At 44.5% G+C, this 25,353-nt stretch overlaps 1 protein-coding gene across 1 annotated transcript in view; it reads left to right on the top strand.

Moving 5' to 3' along the window:
- The first annotated feature begins 211 nt into the window (after window positions 1-211).
- Window positions 212-25,353, top strand: part of LOC134928179 (histamine H3 receptor-like) — a 66,678-nt gene continuing 41,536 nt past the window's right edge. Inside the window, exons 1-2 of the mRNA XM_063923618.1 lie at window positions 212-1,010; window positions 3,353-3,469. Of these exons, the coding sequence (XP_063779688.1) occupies window positions 912-1,010; window positions 3,353-3,469 (216 nt within the window). The 5' untranslated portion in view covers window positions 212-911. The remainder of the gene's footprint in view (window positions 1,011-3,352; window positions 3,470-25,353) is intronic.

A 25,353-nucleotide genomic window follows, 5' to 3' on the forward strand; every position in this document is an offset into this window, starting at 1 on the left:
ACCTGATGAAAATACACAAATAAACAGCATTGAAACGTTGTCTATCACAAGGACGTAAAGAGTTGCTTTATCCCCGTCGCTTGGAGTGCCGCACCTGCCGCTGTCTATATATATATATATATATATATATATATATATATATAGATACTCTAAGGGGGCCCCAAAGATATCACTGTACCGGTCCCCAAGATTGCTGTTGCTGGCCCTGCATACTTTATAAAAGGACATTGATCTCAAGTACATTGATCTCACAAAGAAGCAGCGTGATCACATAATAGTACCCCCAGTTCAAATGACACCACACAGTAGCACAATCTTATTCACGTTACACTGCATGTAGTGCCCCTGATTTTTATTACACCACATAGTAATGCCCCTTATTCAGGTTACTGTACGTCACTCAGTAGTGCCCTTTATTCACATTGCACTACACATTGGTACCTTTTATGCACGTTATGCCACACAGTAGTTCCCCTAAAATACAATGCACACAGTAGTGCCCCTTATACACAATTCCCACAGTAGTAGTGCCCCTTACACATTATGCCCTCAGTAGTAGCACCTCTTACACATTATGACCACAGTTGTGCCGCTTATACACATAATGCTCACAGTAGTGCTCCTTATACACAGTGCTGCCTCTGTCACTACAGCAGCTGACCGTGTTTGTTCCTCCAGCAGCTCCATGCCCTGTATCCCTTCAGCAGCTTCCCCACCTGTCTTGTCCCTCCAGCCACCACTCATCTCTTCTTCAAGATGCACAGAGCCTGCTCCTTTTCATGGTTCCTCTTCACTTCAGCAGCGGTGACAGCATGACATCACATACACCGTGCCGGAAAAGGAAACTACTGGGACCTGAAGAGTGGATGAATGCTGTCCAACAGACACAGCGTGTGTGAATACCAGGAGGGATGGGCTGTAAATGGGGGAGGATCGTGGAGCCACCAAGGCCTGAGGAAGGGGGAGGTGATTTCAGCTCATCAGTAACACTAGTTACACTATTGATGCAGGTGATGGAGCAGGTTTTTCTGTTGGAATTACTGGACAATGGAGGTGGATGAACTAGTTCCTCCTACTATTACAGGTGGTGTAACTCAGTTCCACCTTGTTCCCCCTCACTTTAACCCCTGGGTAGGACAGTAAAAACCCTGCGGTATAGGACTTGGACATTGATGTTTTCCCCTTTCACATATAGCTCTCTAATAGGGGCACATTTATCATTAAATATATGCGGCTTTTCCCCCCATCAAAACATCAATTTTCGGGTGGTAACCACAAATATTTAGCATCACCCAATGTATGATGGAGGGACAGCAGCAGATATGTCCGATTTGCAATCCCTCCACTTTCACCAGCAGCCACAACCATAGCTTTCTATGGGGGATGCGATGCTGCCATATTTTCCAAGCACCAGAGTGCAAATTATTCCCAAGCTTGGTTCCCACAGCTAACACATCTTCAGATGGCATTAGACCAGTGGTTCCCAAACTTTTTGAATCAGGATGCCCTAGAGTATCAGAATTTTTGTCATGACACCCCTAGGCCAAAGTTTCTTATTGTGAAATTTAGAAACAAAATATTAAATTAAGTACATTTAATTATGTGATGAGGGACAAGATTTGCTTCTGTTTGTCCACATATTTTATGATTGGCAGCCACAAGCACTGGTTTTGCCTACTACATTGACCATACATAATTTAAATTGGTGTCCTATCAGCAACCCGAGCCACCCCTCCAAGTGTCCCAAGGCACCTCAGGGTGCCATGACACACAGTTTGAGAACCACTGCATTAGACCATTGTAGCCTATGGGCATAGGTGAATCTGGGGGGGTGGTCTGGCGGTGCACCGGACCACTCATTAGCCCTAAACCGATTTTATTAATTTATGTGTGTTAATTAGTGTCCTCCTGGTCAGGAATGCATTTGCTGACCGGGAGGACATTCCATGCACTACAGCTCCCCGGCTCTGCCCTCCCGTGTTTCTTCAACCAATTGTTTTCTATTGTGGCATGATGTGATGATATCACGCCGCACTAACCAGCCCAGTTGCCACAGCTCTGACTGAATCTCTGAGGTGGAGCCGTGGAGCTGTCCTCAGTGCCTTCCTCCACTGAATCTGATTGACGGGCCGCGGCCTCCTGTCCACCAGCCCGCCTGCTAATGCCTGCCCACCCACTCGCTGTCTGACTCTGGAGCGCAGGCTGTGGCACTGGCAACTGGTTCTGTCTTGGAGCTGCCTGCAGGCCTTGCTTGAATTCCCGTGGCTGCCCGCCAACGCCGCCGCGGGAATTCAAGCAAGGCCTGCATGCAGCTCCAAGACAGAACTGCACCAGAGACTTGTATTATTTGCCCCCACTAACATATATATATATCTATATATATATATATATATATATATATATATATATATTTATATATGTAAAACAATATTTACCAGGTAAGTAACAATGACTGTTACTTGCTAATCCTGTATGGAAAGGCTAGGGAAGAGCAATCTGCATTGTATTGGGTGCATGGGATACAGACGTTCTGCAAATTAATTGCTATGGGAGATTGCATTACTGCTCTGGGTATGAAGGGTTAATGTGGCTGCTAATGAGGTGTTGTTTTTATCAATGTCCCGATGTTTGGGGGCTCTAGTCTTGTGCATTATCCGTGATGATGCAAGGTGAGGTGATAGTGTGCTGAGAGATGAACAAGGGATAGGTGATCATGTGCTGAGAGATGACAGGGGGTAAGTGATGGTGTGCTGAGAGACGACATGGGGGGTAGGTGATGGTGTGCTGAGAGACGACACGGGGGTAGGTGATGGTGTGCTGAGAGACGACACGGGGGTACGTGATGGTGTGCTGAGAGACGACACAGGGATAGGTGATGGTGTATTGAGAGATGACACGGGGGGTAGGTGATGGTTTGCTGAGAGACAACACAGGGGGTAGGTGATGGTGTGCTGAGAGACGACACGGGGGGTAGGTGATGGTGTGGTGAGAGACAACACGGGGGGTAGGTGATGGTGTGTTGAGAGATGACACGGGGGTAGGTGATGGTGTGCTGAGTGAGGATGCAGGGGGTAGGTGATGGCGTGCTGGGAGACGACACAGGGTAGGTGATGGTGTGATGAGAGACGATACGGGGGGAGGTGATGGTGTGCTGAGAGATGATACAGGGGTAGTTGATGGTGTGCTGAGAGATGACACAGTGGGTAGGTGATGATGTGCTGACGACATGAGGGGGAGATGATGGTGTGGCTGAGAGACACAGGGGGCAGGATGTGACACAGGGGACAGGATGCGAGTCTTGTTGAACCGCTGTTGCATGATGCTGACCTTGTTAATTTTCCTACACAAACAGACATCTTCCTGGACGATCTCCTACATGAATAGTGAATACCGGCTGAAGACGCCATCTGCCTTAGAGGATACAGTTCTTCAGAGGTTCCACATTGTAATCAACCATCATACAGGCAAGGTGAATATGGAATTGAACAGAATGTTCCCAGTGTGATGAGAAACAGGTGGCATGTCATGTTGACATGCCCCATTTTCAGTGACCACGCCCCTTATTCTATGTGGCCACACCCATTTTCCCGATGCGCGCACATGATTAGCTTTACAGGTCTTTTTGTGAATGGGGGTCCAACTGGGACCACCCATTACCAAATGTCTAGTTTCGCCTATGCCTATGGGTTATGAATTGCAGAAGTAACCTGCAAAGAGTTCCTTTGGAACCTTCCCTGACAGTGGCCCTCATTCCGAGTTGATCGCTCGCTAGCTTTTTTTAGCAGCCGTGCAAACGCATAGTTGCCGCCCACGGGGAAGTGTATTTTCGCTTTGCAGAAGTGCGAACGCCTCTGCAGCCGCGCGGCAGCAAACACATTTTGTGCAGAACAAGACCAGCTCTGTAGTTACTTATTCTGTGCGATGATTGCTGCGACGAGTGACAAGGTAATGACGTCAGATACCCGCCCGGCCACGCCTGCGTTTTTCCAAACACTCCCAGAAAACAGTCAGTTGCCACCCAGAAACTCCCACTTCCTGTCAATATCCTTGCGTTCGGCTGTGCGATTGGAATCGTTACTAAAACCAGTGCAAAACCACAAAGAACTTTGTACCCGTACGACGCGCATGCACATTGTGGTGCATACGCATGTGCAGATTAGGCTTTTTTTAACTGATCGCTACGCAGTGAACAACGGCAGCTAGCGATCAACTTGGAATGAGGGCCAATGGCCGCTGCGCACTCTGCTGCCACTCAGAGCATATCGCAAGGACCCTGCAGGTGTTTAGTTAATACATCCCGCCTTAATATTTTTATACTGCAATGCGAAACTGGTTGCTGATATCGCACCCAGATTGTATTAGTATGTGATTATAGATAAAAACACAAAAAATACCAGTTTTTGTAGTTTTTTCCAGCAGCATGGTTTCCTGCCATGTGTGTGGGCGAATATAAGCTGCACATGAATGTGGTTCTTGACAATTGAATATACTCTGTGATTGCCATTATAAGTGGGATCTTGATATATTTCCAGCAATGGCAACAGCATTGTTCTGAGGGACTGCTCTTCTTAAATGGGTAATAGACATATTTAGTCTTTTATCTATTTTTTTTTATTTAGCATTCTTTATTATGAGGAAGCTGCTGATAATGTAAGGAGGCAGGGAAACGCGTCAGATTTTTATTATACCGGACACCCACCACCCGGTTAGACACGCTATACAGCACCTATTAACCAGCTACTAGTCCCAGAGTATCCTGCTATATGACCCCCAGAGATGGTATTGACTAATGGATAAGCACCAGCAGCTGGGGAGGATCGTTTGCAGCAAAAGAGCACGGAGAGTGCTGAGCTCATTGCTATATACTATATTGTCTGGCCAGACTACAGATGTATCCACATACATCTTTGCTATATCCCGCCATGTATGGCTTGGTTTTGTATGCCATAGACTCAGAGATTTAGCCATGCCTTGTGATTTTTCTTAAGTTGCTTCTTTAATATGTTACTGTATACATATTCTATTATGGCAAACAAAAATTTTAAAATCCATCCACTCCCTACTCCTGAAAAACAGCTTAGCCGTTTTTTGCATGTTATGCCAAATTTAGCAAAATAGCAAAGATGTAAGTGGACACATCTGGTATCTGATTGATCAAATAACCATTTTAATGGACTGCCACATTGGACTTATAATTCTATGCTGGTTACTTGGGCTGAGTACTGAACGTTTGTTTATGGATCAGTAAAATTATATGTGTACGCTAAAAAGCAGTCACAGTGGATCCAGATTACAGCGTTGACTTTATCAGCTGTCTCATGCATGCTTCATATACGAGGATATTAGTTGAATTGATCTAAGCAATGTGATACAAATTGGATGCAGTATTTTCCTTTATAAAACTATCAGTATACTGAGATCAGTTATAAAATAGCAAGTAAATTGAAACTGTTGTTAATTGTGTTATAACTGCTACACCTGCTGCTGGATCAATTGCTGTGTTTATCCATAATAAATATAGAAAACAATTTATTTATTTTTTAAAGTGAATATGGGACTTCCGGTTCTGGCTGCTGCATGTGAGGCAACAAGTGAGAGAAGCTTTTTAACACCCGCCCAGCATCTACCCAACTTCACGGTTCCTAGCCTCCTACTTCGACTCGCCAGCTCCCCTCACCGCTCCCGGTTCCCTGTCCACTGTCTGGACAGGTTTTTGATTTTGCTGATGCCATCCGGGAAGAACCGCCAGCAGAAGGAGAAGCGCCGCAACAAAGCCAAGATGGCGCCGGACGCGGCTGCCGTCTCCCTCTACCTCCATACCTGGTGTGTCACAAGACATCCTCTCTCCGTTCCTCTCTATGGAGTGCCGCTTCAGTCAGTCACCTAATGCCTCCCCTGCAGATGTACATAAGCTTCTCCCGCCGCCAGACGCCCCAGTCACTTACAGTGACATGGTGCAGGCAATTAGGGCAGCTTTTGGCCCCTTACAAACGGAGGATATTAGTAGGCAAATCTCCCACCTCTCCCAGAGGGTTCTGAGGTGGAACACAGATTGGCGGACTCTTTTCCTGCTGTATTTGTTCTCAAGCAGGCAGTCTCATGTAATACCAAATGCTGCTATCAGCTTCATAACAAGCTTAACGACCTTGAAAATAGATCAGAGCGTAATAACCACCTAAAAGGATTGCCAGAGTCTGTCAAGGGCCCTGAACTTTTTGATCTTATACGTACTACCTTGCCTTCTTCATTACAAGTGCAGGAGAGCTGCGCAGACCTTGTTGTAGAACGTGCCCACAGGATTGGTCCTGTTCACCAGCAGGAAGGTGGCCGCCCACGTACAGTAGTATTTAGGGCTCTGAATTACCTGCACAAGGAATCTCTATGGATGGCCTTGCATAGACATCATAATATTGTCTGGGATGGTCACAAGCTCCTACTGTTTCAAGTTATTCAGCTGAGCTCACAAGAGCCAGGAAGAATTTCCCCCGCTCTGCTCTAGGCTCATCCAAAACAACCAAAAATTATCTTTTATGTACCCCTCACGCCTCAGGATCTACAAAGGCAATACCTTTAAAGATTTCCTATCTGTATCAGATGCTGAGGCTTTTCTCCAGGAAGAAATGGATACATTTCAGATGCAAGCATCGTTCACAGATTCTTGGCCCGTTCACCTCTTTAACCCTTAATATACCAAGCCTACCTGTTCAATGTACTTTACCAAGCTGGGGTCTTCAGAGGACCCTATGGTTTTTTGTCTAAATTCTCAATTGTTTGATGCGGTAAATTACTAAAATTATGTTTTTTTGGGTTTCTGAAGGGATACGTTCTAGTAAGGGTACGACAGTTAACATAAAATATTTGTTTATTTATTTCAAGAGTAGTTAGCCAATAAAAGCCATATATTTTTCTTCATTACAGTGTGTACATTTTTACATCCGATTGGATACTGTATATTCTTGTAAAAAGGTCATATCATTTTACTACGGTGTATGTGTTGCCATCATTACAGTCTTTAGCACATGTCACAGTGGTGGTTGTTTTCCTGTGTTTTTCACATATAAAACATTCTGCATTTGTAACGTAGTATACCAAGCAGGGTCCTGGAGGGACCCCAATTGTGTTTTTTATTATTCACTTTTTTTTAAAGAACATTTTATAAGCCTAATTAAATAGTATTTATCGTAATCCAATGCGGGACACATAGAAAAATCAGGAGTAAAATAGTTTTTATCGATACAGCAGGATCACAAAAATAACATTGATTTCTGTGCTAGACTTCAGTGATGCTCGTTGTATCCTGACTCTACTTCTACATCTTTAATTTACTGGCTGGATTGTTATTGTTTTTGTTGCTTTTCATTTCTGGCAGTCGTTTGTGCCCTGGACGGGTGGTTCCTCAAGGGACTATCACAAATGTTTTTTTCAGGCTTTTCTCCTGAGAAGTGCGTATGAGTGAAATTATGCTGATGTCAGCATGTGTTGTTTCTTTTGTTCTTGTCTTTTCCGTTTTCTTTTTTTTATATTTATGTTTTGTTCCAAATCTAAGTCCTTCTACCCTTCCTTGCCCCCCATTGTGCATCCACGCGAGTAGTTATGTATTTTTTCAAGGTCCTTTTACTATATCATTACTGCTGTATTGGTTTGGTGCTACTCATGTTTCCATTGATAATGTTTAATGTCATCCATCCGAATTGGTAGTTGGAATGTGGGTGGGATAAACTCTCCCCCAAAACTTAATAAACTCCTATTATATCTGTCAAAACTTCGTTTAGACCTTGCGTTTTTGCAAGAATCCCATTTAATACCTTTGGAAGTTCTTAAACTTAATATTCTACGGTGGAAGGTTGTTGCATCCACATCTTTCAATTCCAAATCTAGGGGTGTTATCATTCTGTCTATCGAAATCCGACATATCACAGCTGACTCTCAGGGTAGATATGTTATCTGTCATATTGTATATGAGAAGCAACAGTTTGTTCTCTGCTATGTATATGCACCAAATACTTACTGTAAGCCATTCCTACAATCTTTATTGAAATTACTTACTCATCATTTTATGTGGAGATTTAAATTTGATATCTTCTCCTCACCTGGATAAACAGTTTCCTAAAGAAAAATGTGGGAAGCCCCCTAAATTTGGATTTCCCCTATTAGCTAAGAAATTGCAACTTCTGGACGTTTGGAGGGTCTTACACCCAGTGGACAGAGAGTTCTCTTGTTTGTCAGCCGCTCAGGGTACTATGTCACGCACAGACTATGTTCTTCTCTCCCTTCTACCCAAAGTGTCTCAGGCTTCCATTGAGCCCATTTCACTCTCAGATCACACATTTGTGTGGGTTGAACTAGAGATATCTAAAGAGAAAGCCCTCACTGGCTACTTCCCAAATACTCTGTGGGTGCCTGGGATAACTATGCAGTTTTTAACTCTGAAACTCGGGTAGCTAATCCACTCCTATACTGGCGGGCCTCTAAAGCAACAATTAGAGGACAGGTGATATCACTTACAAAAACCTCTAGGAAATTATTGATGGAGAATTATCTCCAGGCTCAACAAAATCCTACTTTGGCCTATACAGAGTATACATCTTCCCCTAACCAAACTACCAGTGTGGCCTATCGTTAAGCGAAATCTCAATTTGATGGTCTTTTCGCTAAACTGAATCTTCCTATACTTGTAGAAGAGATTATAAATTCCATAGATATGGGAATAAGTCCAGTAAGATTATGACCAATTTATTAAGAGGACAACATCCCCCTTCCACTATACACCCTTTGAAAATGACAGACGGTAACCTTACTGCCACTAATGTCCAAACTGCACGTGTTAAAAAAATTCTACTCATCTCTATAGTCTTCCCCCCCTACTCCGCTACCACAAGTTAAAAAAGATTTTTGGTCTGACCTGCCAATTCCCGAAAATTACTGATGCTTACAGGGACTCCCTGATAGCCCCAATATCTGAACAAGAGGTGTCTAAGGCTATTGCAGGCTTGAAGATCGGGAAAGCTCCTAGTCCCGACGGCTTCACGTCAGATTACTTTAAGTTATTAGCCCCTAAAAAAATAGTTCTGGTCCTCACAGACATTTTTAATTACATTTTACAGGAAAATGTTATGCCGGCCTATTTCAATTCTGCAGTTCTTAGGGTAATTCCTAAACCGGGGAGGGACCTATCTCATCCTGGTTCATACCGTCCCATTTCTTTGCTCAATATTGACTACAAGGTATTAACAAAAATTCTAGCGGAGCATCTTAAAATCATCCTCTCTCCGGGGGTACACCAGGCTCAGAAGGGTTTCATCATGGGGAGAAATCCTGTAGTGAATATACGGAGGGTTTTGGTAGTTGTTCATGACTCCCGGTGTGCCATGTCAAATACTCCAAGAGCTATTCTATCTCTAGACGCAGAAAAGGCGTTCGACATGGTACACTGGGACCACTTAATTGATCCGTTTTGGATTCCTACTGCAATTCATTTCCTTCCTGGAAACCTTATACACTGATCCCTCTTCCCGGATTATATGCAGTGGCTTAGTCTCTGATGATTTTCCCATATTGCGAGGCACTAGACATGGTAGCCTGTTGTCTCCCCTTCTGTTTGCTCTTACCTTGGAGCCACTAGCGCTAGCCCTTCGCCAGTCCCCCCTCTTCCAAGATATACAAATAGGACAAGTTGACCTGTGCATAGCATTATTCGCGGACGATATGCTTTTATTTTTATCGAACCCCCGAACATTCTATACCAATTGCTTTTGATATTATACATCAATTTATCACTTTCTCTGGTTACAAATAAATATAAATAAGTCAGAACTGTTGGTATTGAGAGGGCAAGCCCCGATTTTGCTTCATAGAGATCAGTTACACTCCATTAAACTAATGTCCACTCATTTGAAATATCTGGGGGTCAATATACCTAAACTTACAGCCCAGCTGTATAAACATTATTTTGCTCCAGCATTATCCCATACCGCTAAGTCCCTGGAGAATTGGCAAAAATTGCCTCTCTCCCTTTTAGGCAGAATCAAAGTCATTAAATCCATAATATTCCCTAGACTCACTTACCTGATGTAGATGCATCCAATTAGGCTCTAAAGCTATGACATTAAAATGGCTTCTCGGATATTTCTTAAATTTATCTGGAATGCCAAAACCCCCAGAATATCTAAGGTAAAACTCCAAATGTCTAGATCCAAAGGTGGTATGGGCTTCCTAGACTTGCTTCAATATTCACAAGCTCTTTTATTCTACTATATAACAGATTGGCTCATGGAGAAGAGCACATATACTGTTTATGACCTTGATTGCACCCTCTTAGCCCCCTATTCTCCAGGTGCTCTTTTACATAACCCTAAACCTAATTTACCGTCTGGTATCTATACAGTATCCTTTAGAGATATTTATGACACATGGTGGGCTGTTACCAGTAAATTAAGGAGAAAATTGAGACGTTCCTCGTGGGTACCTCTTTGGGGAAATCCCATGATCACGCCAGGTATGACTAGCTCTCTCCTCCTGTCTGAAATATATGGGTCTTCGAACTATTTCACAAGTATTTGATCCTGGATTTAAACTTTTGACTTTTGCAGCTGTGCAACAATTATTTGATCTTCGACAACATTATATATTTGCCTACATACAGTACAAATTGCACATTATGTTTCCTCACTCCCCCCAGTGAGGGCCAATCCCTCTTCTCCTGACCCTCTACTGCCTTTATTTACTAAATTAAATCAGACTAATTTTAAAGCTAGGTTTTTATATGGTTCCCTGATAGAATCTACTAATGTACATACTTGGAACTCCTCTTCGCTTTTATGGCAGAAAGATATACCTAATTTACCTCTGGGTGATGTCCTTTCTAAGTACTATGACAAGACATACGGCTCCTTCAATCTACTACTTTGCAGGAGTTACACTTTAGAACAGCGGTGGCCATCCCGCGGCTCTCGAGCCGCATGCGGCTCTTTCATCCGCCGCATGCGGCTTGGCCGGGTCCTGGCCACCGCTGCCCCCAGCCCCAGACACACGCACGCCTCTCTGGCAGCGGTGTCTCGCTTCAATACGGTGCCGGCCCGCGAGCCAATTCAAGCTCGCGGACCGGCAGCTAAGGCTTCTGATTGGCTGCCGGACTGCGAGCTTTGACTGGCTCACGGACCGGTGCCTAATTCAAGAGAGACACCGCCGCCGGAGAGAGAAGAAGCAGAAGCAGCAGCGCGGTGAGCGGGGAGGTGAGTGGAGTGGGGGGGCTGGTGAGCACTGTAGGGACATGTGTATCTGTACTGGGAGCATAGCAGGCACTGGGGGCATATCTGGCACTGGGGGCATAGCAGGCACTGGGGGCATATCTGGCACTGGGGCATATCTGGCACTGGGGCATATCAGGCACTGGGGGCATAGCAGGCACTGGGGCACAGCAGGCACTGGGAGAATAGCAGGCACTGGGGGCATAGCAGGCACTGTGGGGACATGTATATCTGGCACTGGGGGCATATCTGGCACTGAGGCCATAGCTGGCACTGGGAGCATAGCAGGCACTGGGGGCATAGCAGGCACTGGGGGCATATCTGGCACTGGGAGCATAGCAGGCACTGTGGGGACATGTGTATCTGCACTGGGGGCATAGCAGGCACTGTGGGGACATGTGTATCTGCACTTGGGGCATAGCAGGCATTGTGGGGACATGTGTATCTGCACTGGGGGCATATCTGGCACTGGGGGCATAGCAGGCACTGTGGGGACATGTGTATCTGCACTGGGGGCATATCTGGCACTGGGGGCATAGCAGGCACTGGGGGCATATCTGGCACTGTGGGGACATGTGTATCTGGCACTGTGGAGTCATGTGTATCTGGCACTGTGGGGCATAGCTGGCACTGTGGGGACATATGTATCTGGCACTGGGGACATGTGTATCTGGCACTGGGGGCATATATGTATCTGGCACTGTGGGGGCATATATGTATCTGGCACTGTGGAGGCACTCATTTTCTGGCTTTTTTATATGTACGTGGCACTGTACTGGGGCATTATATGTATCTGGCACTGTACAACATGATGAAAAACGGGGTTATGATATGAGGTCATACTTCTACAAAGGTCATACCGAAAGGTGTGCACACAAAAATGGGGTGTGGCTTTGTGACAACTAGGCCACGCCCTCATATTTGCGCGCGCGCCTTCGCCGCGCGCATGATAGTGGCTCTTGCTCTTAACTACAGATCTTTTCTGGCTCTTTGCCTCTGACTGGTTGGCCACCCCTGCTTTAGAACTATATATAGGACCTACATCTCGCAGAGCCAGAGACACTGTTTTGTTGCTGAGAAAACGGGCCATTGCCCTAAATGTTTTCATTCCTCAGCTTCTTTAATTCATAATTTCTGGGAATGTGGTCACATAAAACGTTTCTGGTACAAAATACGTAATTTGATCAACTCCTCTTTCTCTATGAGAGTACCTCTGGACCCCATTCCTATGCTTTTTGCTAATTTTGATAGTTGGAACCTCCCCCTGTCTCAGCGAGACTTGCTACCCCTTCTGGTGATGTTGGTCATGGTAGCGAAAAAGATCATTCTAAACACACAGATTTTCAAATCCTCCCCCACCCTCATTGGTGTTCATACTCTCTTGTTAAAAATAATGTGTTTTGATAGATTCGCTGCTGTGCGCAATAATCACCAGACAACACATAGCTTTTCTCGGAAATGGGGTCCATATATTGTTACAAGACCTCCGGCTATTCAATCCCAAATTCTGTCCATATTCGAAACATCTCCTGGTCGGGATAGCAGATCTCCAATTTATCGAGAGTTCCTGGTTAATTTTTTGATCGACCATCACTAATAGTTCTGATTGCCAATTCTCTATACCATGTGCATACTCTTATACAGTCCCTGGTCTAAATATATTTATGTTTCTTCATTATATTCCTACAATATACTGTGATCGCTTGCTGCAGTGTTTTCTAATCCCCCCACCCCCTCCCCCTTCTACAATCACTTTTTCTAATGATGTTTTTGATTTATGAGACATATTTCAGGTGGGGACAGTTTTGGTTTGTTGAGGCAACTTTCTTTATTTGTATTAGTAGCAACAAGGGTATATCCTACAGACGATATTATTATCTGTATGTCTGTATTATTTATACAATGGTGAATCGTATGTCTCTTCTGTATATCCTGTATTTATACGGTCTGTCCTGCTGAAATGTGTCATCTGGGATTCCGTTATGTATTTTACTGTTATTGTTTGATATATAATAGCAAAATAAATAAATACATTTAAAAAAAAAAAGTGAATATATACATATTTCATTTTTATTGTGTGAATGTAAACAAAAAGTCCGGTGGTTGTTCTTAAAATTCTTAAGTGTATTTGAAACAAATTTAATAATATGGTTAAAATTTAATTCCTGTGTGCTGTAACAATTTCTTTTATTGACTTTATTTAAAATGGCCAAACAAAGGGGGTCATTCCGAGTCGTTCGCTCTGTATTTTTTTCTCGCAACCGAGCGATTAGTCGCTAATGCGCATGCGCAATGTCCGCAGTGCAAATGCGCCAAGTAAATTTGCTATGCAGTTAGGTATTTTACTCACGGCATTACAAGGTTTTTTCTTCGTTCTGGTGATCGTAATGTGATTGACAGGTAGTGGGTGTTTCTGGGCGGAAACAGGCCGTTTTATGGGAGTGTGTGAAAAAACGCTACCGTTTCTGGGAAAAACGCGGGAGTGGCTGGAGAAACGGAGAAGTGTCTGGGCGAACGCTGGGTGTGTTTGTGACGTCAAACCAGGAACGACAAGCACTGAACTAATCGCAGATGCCGAGTAAGTGTGGAGCTACTCAGAAACTGCTAAGAGGTGTCTATTCGCTATCTTGCTAATCTTTCGTTCGCAATTTTGATAAGCTAAGATTCACTCCCAGTAGGCGGCGGCTTAGCGTGTGCAAAGCTGCTAAAAGCAGCTTGCGAGCGAACAACTCGGAATGACCCCCAAAGTAAACACAGATAAAGAAAAATAGGACACTTAAGCCCAATAGAGATCATATTTTAAGTAAAATAACATTTAAAAGGAAAATGAGAAAAGTAAAGTGACTGACGGAGGGGAGAGAACAATTGGAAAGGTAGGGTGTATCAAAGGAGGTGGGAACAAACATGTAACAATATTTAAAGAGTGGATATACAATAGCCAAAAATGATAAATGATAACAATATGGTGGAAAATGCAGAGAGGCAGGAGTAGGATATCAGTCGCTGCCCACTGTGTCCACGTATAAACTAGTACGTAGGATAAAGAGGATGGGGATCTTGAGTCCAAACTTGAGTAAAAACATGGCAATGATCTTGGAGGTAATAAATTATTCCTTGAATGGCTGCAACATGCCAGATTTGAGTTTTAAGCGCAGAAAGTAATGGGGGAATCCTGTTTCCAATGTCTATTATTTATTTTTAACATAAGATTGATGTAATTTGAATGTACCTACCAACTTAAGTTGTTTGACATGTAGGAAACTGTGAGGATTTTCCAATAACGTTGTACACAGGAGCTTACTCTGTACAGTGCATACAGCTGGGAGCAGAGAAAGTGGGATCAGTGGGCAGTAACAAAATTGGCCACTGAAAGAGGGCTACTGTGCATGCCCAGCCGCAGCAGCGTCTCCTCCCATGGGCTTTTGTGGAGCCTGCACTTTCTGCAGCAAGGCTTCAATATCTGTCCAGGCAGACACATACTGTACCTCCCAACATGTATAGAAGGACACCTGTGCCCGGCCAAAAAGGGGGTTTAACTTATGGAAAATGGGCGTGACTTTGCAGGAGTACCACAATCGCGAACCATGCCCCCGTATTCTGTCACTGTGGGGCTTTTCCAGCGCTCTGAGCTGCTGGCATGCCCTCAAGTCCCTCTGTCTCTCGTGAATAGCTGCTGTGCGCATGCGAACAGCAGCTATTCATTGCTGCTCTGCTAAGCAGGGCAGTGAGGGACAGGAGCCTCCCAACTACCCCCCCCCTCCCACCCCAAACTGCGGGACACTGCAGCACATGGGTGGGACAGCGGGACCCAAAAAAATTGGGCTGTCCCGCAAAAATGAGTTGGGAGGTATGCAGACTGAGTCTGAGGTCACCGTTTTATTGGCCCGGTCAGTGCTGTCCAGGGGGAGGTTGGAGGTGAAATAATATACAGTAGTAACATAGTTTCTGAGGTTGAAAAAAGACAATTTATTTGTCCATCGAGTTCAACCTATTTGTGGTCTCCTATGCTGTATTATTTTCAGGACTAATTCTAACTTGTGCTAAAGTCAGCCGTTATGTTTATTACTCTTTTTTATAACTAAAGCGTGTGATCTATGTACCATAACCCTGTATATCCTTATCCATTAGGAATGTATCCAGCCCATTCTTAAAAATGTTGAGTGAATCCGCCATTACCACTCTCTCAGGCAGGGAATTCCAAACTCTTATTGTCCTTAGTGTGAAAAAACCTTTTTGCCTCAGTGTGCGGAACCTCTTTTCCTCTAACCTAAGTGGGTGTCCACGTGTTCTCTGTGTCGATCTTACTAAAAAAAAAAACCCTGGGGCGCGTGGCCACGGCAGCAAGGGAGTAGGACGCTGGTTCCCGGAGCTCCCCGGACCATCATTCTGAATACCCAGTCTGCCCGTTACCAGCGGCTCCTCTTTTGCACTCACGGCACCCTTGCTTACTGGAGCAGCTGGTGGTGCCCTGTGGTCCCGCTCCCTGCCTCTCCTGCGGCTGGCGGACGGCTTTCTAGTGCTCCGGCCTGTGCCTCCTCCATATCCCCGGGACGGTGCCAAGCTTTCGGTCGCAAGTCCCCAGTGGGCGGCTCCCGTTGCACTCGGCGGTGTCTGGTGCCCTCTGGCGATGCGGCTGGAAGTGCGGTCCCCCGGTGGCTGGTGGCCCTGTGCGGCTTCTCCCCTGCTTGTGGACACTGCACGCTGCTGCTGTGGATTCTCTGCTGCTCCGGCGGCCATTTTGGAAGGTACACTGCATGTGCTGTTACAGTCTGCTGCTGCCTCTGTGAGGAGGCTGTGTTACTGGATGCCTGTGAGGAATTACTGTCTCTGTACACAGTGTCTTGACATTGAATCTTTATTCTACACTACCCTTTCCAGTTTGTGAAGCTGCTCTATTACTTCTGCTTTTACAATACCCCTGCCATATCGTTTTACACTGGGAGTACCCACATTTCTGTTGCACGCCACCACCTGCTGCCCCTATGTTGGTCTGTGTTGACTACCCTTACTTACAATGGTGAAAGACCACAACCGCTCTGCGGCTGCCTAGCTGGAGAAGTTTGCCAGGCAGTCTGCTAGCCAGGACTCTGGCCCCTCTCATGGGGCTCAGCATTCTACACAGCCTGACCCCCCCTCTGGGGCGGACTCCGGTACTTCAACTCCCGCCTTGTGCCCCTCCATACAGCAGATGCTGGAGGCTATTGCGGGTAGCGAAAAACACCTGTCTGATAAAATTGTGAAAGTACAATATGATCTATCCTTATTGCGGCAGGATGTGCAACGTATCCGTGAACAAGTTTGGTAAGTTGAGACCCATGTTTCTACCCTTGAGGACTCCTGTAGTCCCGTCCAGCAAAATGTCTCCACCCTATCCTGTCAAGTCTCTACGATCCAGGCAAAGCTCCTTGATATGGAGGGACATCTGCGCAGAAACAGCGTCAGGTTCGTTGGCCTCCCGGAGAGGGAAGAAGGCTCTAATCCTGAGGAGTTTTTGGAGTCCTGGCTTAAAGAGTTGTTTGGAGCGGCCTCCTTTACTCCACAGTTTGCAGTAGAGCGTGCCCACCGGGTGCCCTCCAGGCTCCTACCTCCTGGTGCTCCACCACGTACATTTATCGCAAAGTTTCTGCACTACAGGGACCGTGACTCAGTCCTTCATCTGTGGCGCACTAAGGGCCCTCTCACTAGGAATGGTGTCCGAATCTCTGCTTTTCCTGACTTTGCCACAGATGTCCAAAAGCCCAATTCCTGCCTGTTAAACGCCGCCTTCGGGACCTTAACCTTTCATACTCCATGATGTTTCTCTCTAAACTCCGTGTGATTGCTGTGGATGGATCAAAGTTCTTTAATTCTCCCCAAGAGGCAGGAGTGTGGTTGGACCAGTATGCACCGGGTACCCGCCAGCTTGCTCCGGATTGACACCCCATATATGTTAAACTGTCATTGTTTCTACTATGCCCTGGTTGCGCAAATATTTGTCCGTCCTGGTGGTTTAGATCTACGGTTATCGCCTCACCCATAGATGTGCGTTAGGTCTATTGTGCTGGGGGGATTTAGTTTGGGTTACAAGTATGCCATTGTTCGGGGAGGTATACGGGGAGGGGGGTTGTTGGGGATTGTTTTGTCTTTTTTCCGTTTTTCTTTTTTGTTTGGTTTCTTTTTCATATATACAGTATGCACTGCCATTTTTCTACTGTTTGTGTATTGGCGTATTTGCATTGTATTTTTGCTCTGTGTATGCTGTTGGTACTGCCTTGCTGGAGTCACTACCCACTGTGGTTTGGTAACTGCTGATAGTCTGGTTTTGCGATCTATGGTACCTTATATTGTCTGCGCTTCCATTTGTCCTTTGGGTCTAGATGTCTCTGTCCTGCTGAGGTATTTCCTGCATTGTTTTATGATTCTGCTATTGTTTTTCCTGATAGTTTTGGGTGTTTTTCTTTCCATACTGGGATTCTTAATATCTGTTTATTTTATTGGTCGTTCCATTTTGTTCTCCTATACCTATACAGTGTTAAATATATTATGCCAGAGTTAAATATTTTAGTCTGGAATGTCCGAGGTATAAATAACAAAGTAAAACTCTCCCTCGTTTTGCAAATGGTTAAGAAATACAACCCTGATTTTGCCTGCCTTAGTGAGACTCATTTGGAGGGCACTAGACTGCTGTCGCTCCGCCGACCTTGGGTTGGGTGGGCGTACCATTCTTCCCTGTCCTCTTTTTCTAGTGGGGTTTCAGTCTTGATTAAGAAATTGGTACAATTTGCATTGCTCTTGATCCAGACTGACCCTCGTGGTCGGTATGTTTTTATTGAATGTAAATTGTATTCCCAACCTTTTTTTGTGTTAGCAATTTATATTCCCCCTCCTTTTGCTTATGAAGTTTTACAAAAAGCTGCCACCTTTATAGCCTCCTCTCCCCTTACCCCTGTCATTTGCTTGGGGGACTTTAACAATCTTTTGGACCCCTTACTTGACAAATGGAAATCGCCCCTCCTTGGTATGGCTCATGACGGTTCCTCCAGGTTTGCTGATTACATTTATAGTATGGGGTGGGTGGATGCCTGGAGAAGCCGTCATCCTACACTTCAACAATTTTCCTGTTTCTCTAAAACCCACAGTTCCTTTTCTAGGATTGACCTGGCCCTAGTCTCTCCCGCTCTTTTACCTAAACTTACTGATGTTCATTATGTGGCCAGGGAAATCTCTGACCACTCACCTTTATTGTTATCACTTAATATAACGTGCCAGAGGGGACAGTCCTATTGGAAATTACACCCGTCCTGGTTACTGCAGATGGGTGACGGTCCAGTTTTGGAAAAGCAGTGGGAGGGGTACTTCGCCATTAACTCTGGGTCTTCTCAAGTTACTGTAGTCTGGGACTCCTTTAAGGCCTATCTGCGGGGTGCTCTTATTAAGCGTATTGCTGCCCATAAGCTATCCCATTGGTATACTGAGAATGCTCTGGAAACTGAATTTTGGAATCTGGAGACACAATATGTAACGGATGGTTTACCTCCTACCAAGACTCTTTGGCTGTTGGCTCAATCAGCGTGGCTGGCCCACCTATCAGATAAAAACTCTAGGTCCCTTATGTTTAGGGCACGTAATATTTATATGCAAGCGGACAGACCTGGTAGTCTTTTGGCTCATTTAATACACTGTGATCGTCCTGGGACTGCTGTTATACAGGTGATTGACCTTGCTGGTGCCACTGTTGACACTACGCCAGACAGTGCGCGCACATTCCTATATTATTATCATGATGTCTATAGGTCCCGTTTAACTTGTTCGGCTTTTGAGCTCTGTCAGTATCTTTCGGCCATCACCCTCCCTAAACTTTCCTCTGAGGCCTGCGCCTATAGCACTTGAAGAGGTAGCTGCAGCAATTGGTTCCTTTTCGGGTTGTAAAGCCACTGGTAGTGATGGGCTTCCCACTGAATTATATAAAAAACATGTTGATGTCTTTGCCCCTATTCTGCACTCCTTATATTTAGAGCTTTTTGATGAAAATAGACTTCCCCCCTCCATGTCCGAGGCTGTTATCATTGTAATACCAAAACCCGGAAAGAACCCCAAGCTGTTGGAGTCCTATAGACCTATCTCTCTCATCTCCACTAATGCCAAGGTCCTGGCAAAAATTCTAGCCCTGCGGCTTAATGTCGTTATCAAAACCATAATTCACCCAAATCAATCTGGCTTTATGCCTGGCATGTCCACGTCCACTAACCTGCGTCGCCTGTACACTGTCCTCCAAGCCCCACATGATTTTCCCTCTGACTCGGTCGTAGTCTCTTTAGATGCAGCCAAAGCCTTTGATAGCATAGAATGGCTTTATTTGTGGGACGTCATGAATGGTATGGGCTTTGGTCCAAATTATGTACGCTGGACCAGACTCCTCTACCAACAGCCAACTGCCAGGATCTCAGTTAACGGTTATATTTCTGACACCTTCTCTCTGTCCCAGGGTACTACTTTTTGCTATTGCCATTGCACCCCTTGCGTGTATTATTAGGTTACATCCGGATATACTGGATATATGCATTGGCTCTAGTCTGAATAAAATTGCCCTTTACACGGACGACTTACTGTTGTTCTTATATGACTATACCATGTCCATGCCAGCCCTCCTACAGGTGATAGATGGCTTTGGTAAATTTTCTGGCCTTTGTATAAACTGGTCAAAGTCTTTTATAATGCTGGTAATTGTTACACTTAAAATTCCCTTACCTTTATGCTGGACTGGCCAATTTAAGTACCTAGGCATTCAGATTACTAATGATCCCGCTTATTTTATCCCCTTAAACCTCGAACCACTGATGCAATACACTATACGCAAATCTAAATCATGGTGTAAACTTCCGTTGAAGGTCACTGGCAGGGTCAATCTTATTAAAATGTTATTGCTGCCTAAACTTTTGTATATCCTTTCTCAATCTCCAGTATACATATTTCCTTTATTTTTTAGGACATTAAATAGCATTCTTTTCTCATTAATTTGGGCCAATGGGCGCACTCGAATACAACTTAATACTCTCACCCAAAGTAGGATGGAAGGTGGTCTGGCGCTCCCTAATTTTCAACTTTATTAATACGCTGCTCAAATAGCGCATCTCAGGCTCTGGTTGCAAGATGATGATGTATGTTCTCTGCATTGTGCGTTTATTCGCTTTTATTTTCCGGGTTTCTCACCTATGCAGGTTTTATTGAGTGGCTCTTTCTCTCAGTTGTCTCCCCCCATTGTTTTTCAGGCAGCAAAAATTTGGCAGGCACTGCGGGTGCTTTCTAGATTTGATGGTCTTGACCCGTACACTCCCCTCTGGTACTCTCGCTGGCTTCCTGAATTGAAATCTCTCACTAGCCGTAGTGTGTGGGCTCCTAAATCTATAGTCTCACCGTCTCATCTATATTGTGATGGTACACTGAAATCCTTCCAACAACTGAAGGAAGAGTATGGCTTACCTAACTCATACTTCTTTCGCTTCCTCCAACTTAGGCATGCTTTACAGGTGCAGTTTCGAAACACACCTCTTACACTCCTACCGTTTCCCATTAAGACTTTTATATTTCATCTGGGTCCTGTTAAATCGATTTCTCTCTCCTACCTCCATCCATCTCCTTGCCTTACATAACACTGATCCGCTTTCTTGGTTGCGGCTGAAGTGGGAGGGGGACCTGGGTCTGATAGATGAGGAGGAATGGAGAATTGCTATGGAATCCCCACGTATTGTTACTAAAGTCTCTTAGATTTCAACAAATACAGTTCTTCAAATTACACAGAGCTTATATGACTCCCGTTCGGTTTGCCGGTTTTGTACGTGGGCGCTCTGACGCCTGTCCTAAATATCTCATTGCCCAGGGCACTTTCTGGCATCTTATGTGGGAGTGCCCTTCTGTACAGGCCTTATGGTCCCAGGTTCAGTTGGCCCTGGGAGATACAGGTGTGCCCTGTTAAAGCTGATTAACTTTCAGGAAGAAAAAGAAATACCTTAAATGTATAACTGTTCAGGCCGCTGCGACCGCTAAGTGTGTGTGTGTGTGTGTGTGTGTATGTGTGTGTAAAACCCCTAACAGATGCGTACACGTTGCATAAGTAAGCCGTCATGCTGTAAGCACAGAGTAGCTACACATGAGGCGGAATACACTCTATATTAACCCCTAGCAGGAAAGGAATACGACACCAATTGTATTTAAAATGTTGGGATCCAACCCACCAACAACTATTTACTCAAAAGGGGGTTACAACAATAATACAATCACATAAGAGAAGAGGCTACAATCAATGGATACATACGTTAGTTCGCCAGCGCCACCCGGTTCCAGTCCTCAGTCAATCTGGAAAGATGACCTTCAGAGAATGTGTCTGACCGGCCAGGCAGCGTGGCTTTTATACAATATTCCAAAGCATGAAACAATAGAAACTGTATGCTCTTCTTCCATTGGTCCGGGGGTGGGACATATCCTGTGCACTGGGGATCATTGGTCAGCTCAAGCGGTGGGCAATGGCTAAGTCCTGAGATGTGATTACTGTTGTTTACATCTGAGTTCCCGCCCCAAGACCAGTTAACACACCAATAGTGTGTACTGTTTAAACCTATATGTACTTATAGCATTTTTCTACTTAGTGGGTGTTAATTGGAAATGCTCCCAGAATATGACTCTCCACAATAGCGTAGAAGAAAGATAATTTTTCACATTTAATTAATTACATAAAATATATCCAAGGTTTAAAACGAGCAGGTATCGCACGTACAAGAAACAAATGATATAGAAGCTTATCTGTCCATAAAAAGAGGGTCCAGGGTAACTCCCGACGCATTTCGTCCTACTGCAAAGGATGAAGTCTGTTGTACAATTGTTTCTTGTACGTGTGAGACCTGCTCGTTTTAAACCGTGGGTTTAATTTATGTACCAAAGTAAATGTGAAGGGAGATATCCTGGACCCTATTTTTTGGTCTATAATTTGTCAGCTATTTTAGTGGTTTTAAAAGTTATTGTACAAGCAAGGTTCTGGCTTGTGTTTTGTGTAGGATGTATATTGTCTTCTTGTTTATCCTGGCTTCTATTAAAACAATGACAGTCCAGTATCTGTTGTCTCAATATACACTCTAAAACAATGGGGGCAACCAAAGGTATTTACCTTCCTCATAGATCAGGGTCCATTTTCCATGATTACAAAGCTTTGCGTAAACAAGACAGTCTGATACATTCAAGACACTGTTTGTGATTGAGTTTCTGGAAGAATCGCCTTTGAATGCGTATGTGTGGTTTGATTAATTTGTGTGTGCACAGTAACTTGCCATTGAAGAATGTACAGACTATGTGTAAATTCCGCACTATATCGATAAAATATTGAATATGGCTTTGGGGCCTTTCTATGCGAATGCATATGTTACCGTATTTACTCATACCCCGTGCTAATATGCAGGGCATCACGAGCTAATGTATGCAGCGTCCGGGTTTGCGCACGCACGGCTGCTACGCAACCGCACAGAGGCCACTCTGAATGGTGTTTGTATGTGATGCGTGAGGCTATAATATTTTCGACTTCGACAGCCTACCCTTTGGCAGTCAACAATAACTGCCACACATTACTAATAAAACTGAAAATATTACCTATACATTATATACAAAGTTCGGATGACCGGGGGAGAGTTGTAGGTGGGAAATGTATAGCCTAGTGGGATAGAAAAAGCATGTATGTATGAATTAATGTCTGAGGGGCATGTATCATTGTGCCGTATATGTTCTAAGTAAGCTTCGAGGTATTGCGAAGCATACATTAAATCCTTCTCATCCCGTATTAAGGGTCTGTACATGGGCAAACAAATACTACCGAGCTCTTTCAGGCAAGGACTTTCAGCCCTCACCTTTTCAGCTTCTTATACCAACAAATGGGGAGCACATTTATCTGATGATACATGGAGGGGAAACATATGTGTGTGCTACTATATGTGGATAACGTTTATCGACTATGTGTGCCATTAACTGAAGGTTGCAGAGATGAGGGTAAGACACTATGTAAAAAAAAAATACAGTCACAGAAATTTGGGTATGGTTGACGTCTGTTCCGGTTGGATGTTTCTGGGTAGAGGGGGAAACAGAGAGAAATGGTGAAAGAAACAGGCCATGAAATTCATTTGCAATCCTTATCATAACACTTTCTACAGATGGGTCATAAATCAAATCTGCTGCTGTAACAACGCCCTTGCTCCTTAGACTCATCAAATTTGTGCTGTGTTTGTGCCGTGTCAAAAATCGAACACATCTGAATATCAGACCAATAATTATGATGACTCCCAGGATACAAAGGAGAAACTTTCCCACACTTGCAATTACATTTTGCACCCACTCTCCTAACCCAGAGAACCATTTGAGTGGGTTCAACCATGAGGCCCAGCCGGTTAGTTCATTACCCACAGCCGTCAAGGCTAGGTTTTGTTTTCTTCTGAACTCCCACTTTAACTGCAAGATCTCGTCCATCTTTTGATCGATGATCTCCGTGGGGTCATCAGTGCTATTCGTAATATACGTACAGCACTTCACACCATATTGAGTTGCCAGAGTAACACAGTACCCACCTGTCACAGCCGTAACATAATTAAGGACCATCCTGTGCTGCACCAGCTCCTTCTTGTAGGCTTGTAACTCCCTGCCCGTATACCTGAAGGTGTCATCATACATCTCAGTGATATTATCTATCAAGTTTGCTAGCGCATGGATATACCTATAATTTATAGTTCCTCTGGCAGTACGGGTGATGTTTAATGCGAGAAGAACTTGAATCCCGGTGGATTCATGGATCAAATCAGAGGCTGCGTGCTCTGCCCTATCTATGAGGTGTCTCTTGATGATGTGTTCATAGTGGGTATGAGTATAAGGAGTCTGAGCATTGCGGTGAATGTCTTTCATTTTGTCGTGTGCTATGGTCATAACCCCTGGTAGTACTCTGCCAATATAACACAACCCTTCAGAGCTCGGAGTAAGCCACTTGTACGCTTTCCTTCCACATATGAAGTAGGCATCGTCTGGGAGAACATAGGGGACAAAATGCAACAACACCATATCACATATCTTTCTTATAAAGAAACCGATCCCCAGTTCTCTCATTTGCTTAGTACAAGTATCGGGCTGGATGATGTGGGCACAATACCCCTGCGATACTTTTCCAGCCCACATGGTTTTCATCCCACTTGTATACCTATACCGAAAGTACCTCCCACTTGTGGCTATCTTACGTACAAGTTCGGAGTTGATAGGCACATTATCAGCTCTATGTGAAAAGGTCATTGTCTGGTTATTCCATGTCACTTCCCAATTTCCTGGTTTCCGGAAATTGGACACATTAACACATAATAGTGACCTATTTACGTGGTACTGGTGGAGCTTCAAGCTAGGGGGCCTAGATATATTGAATTTCTTGTCCACCGGTCTCCCACCCCGTAATTCGAGTACCTCATCTATCGTTAAAGGATATGGCACTAATCCCGACTTACTCTGTCCTTGAGGTACTTGTGAGCACACCCAGCATTCCGTTTGGTTTAAGACCGTACCCACTAATGAGTGGTAATCACTCAAAGGATGTCGGCCAATGTCAATATTACTGTTTGACTGACATCTCTGGATGCACCCATCTTCGACTATGTTTTCGCAATTTCTACATATACAATATTTATCAGACAATAACCCTTCACAGTGCCTCTGAGCTCAGTGACTGCCAGATCTCTTACTGATACCAGCCTTTACTAGAGTTATACGCTGCTCCTGTGGTCCTACGAATCCGTACTCTCCATCAGAACCCATTCCAAATCCTTGCTCAACGTCTCTGGGGCCCTCACAAAAACAGATCGTCCTGATCAAAAATAAGAAAAAGACGGAACACAGTCTCTTGATGTGGATCCATTTAGTTACGAAACAAAAATAGGAAGAGATAAAAAGAAAATAATGCAGTGGGGGGATAAAAAAAGAAAAAGGGTACGACAACCGTCCTTGATTTTGTTGTTCTCCTTGCTCAGGTGCCGTTCAACAGTCCTGCCTCTCAGCTTTCCCGGAACAGACTCTCTAGTGATTCGAGGTTCTCTTCACCTTTCTCTTTGTCACGAGTTTTCTC

The sequence above is a fragment of the Pseudophryne corroboree genome, chromosome 5 (assembly GCF_028390025.1).
Source record: "Pseudophryne corroboree isolate aPseCor3 chromosome 5, aPseCor3.hap2, whole genome shotgun sequence".
Taxonomy (NCBI): domain Eukaryota; kingdom Metazoa; phylum Chordata; class Amphibia; order Anura; family Myobatrachidae; genus Pseudophryne; species Pseudophryne corroboree.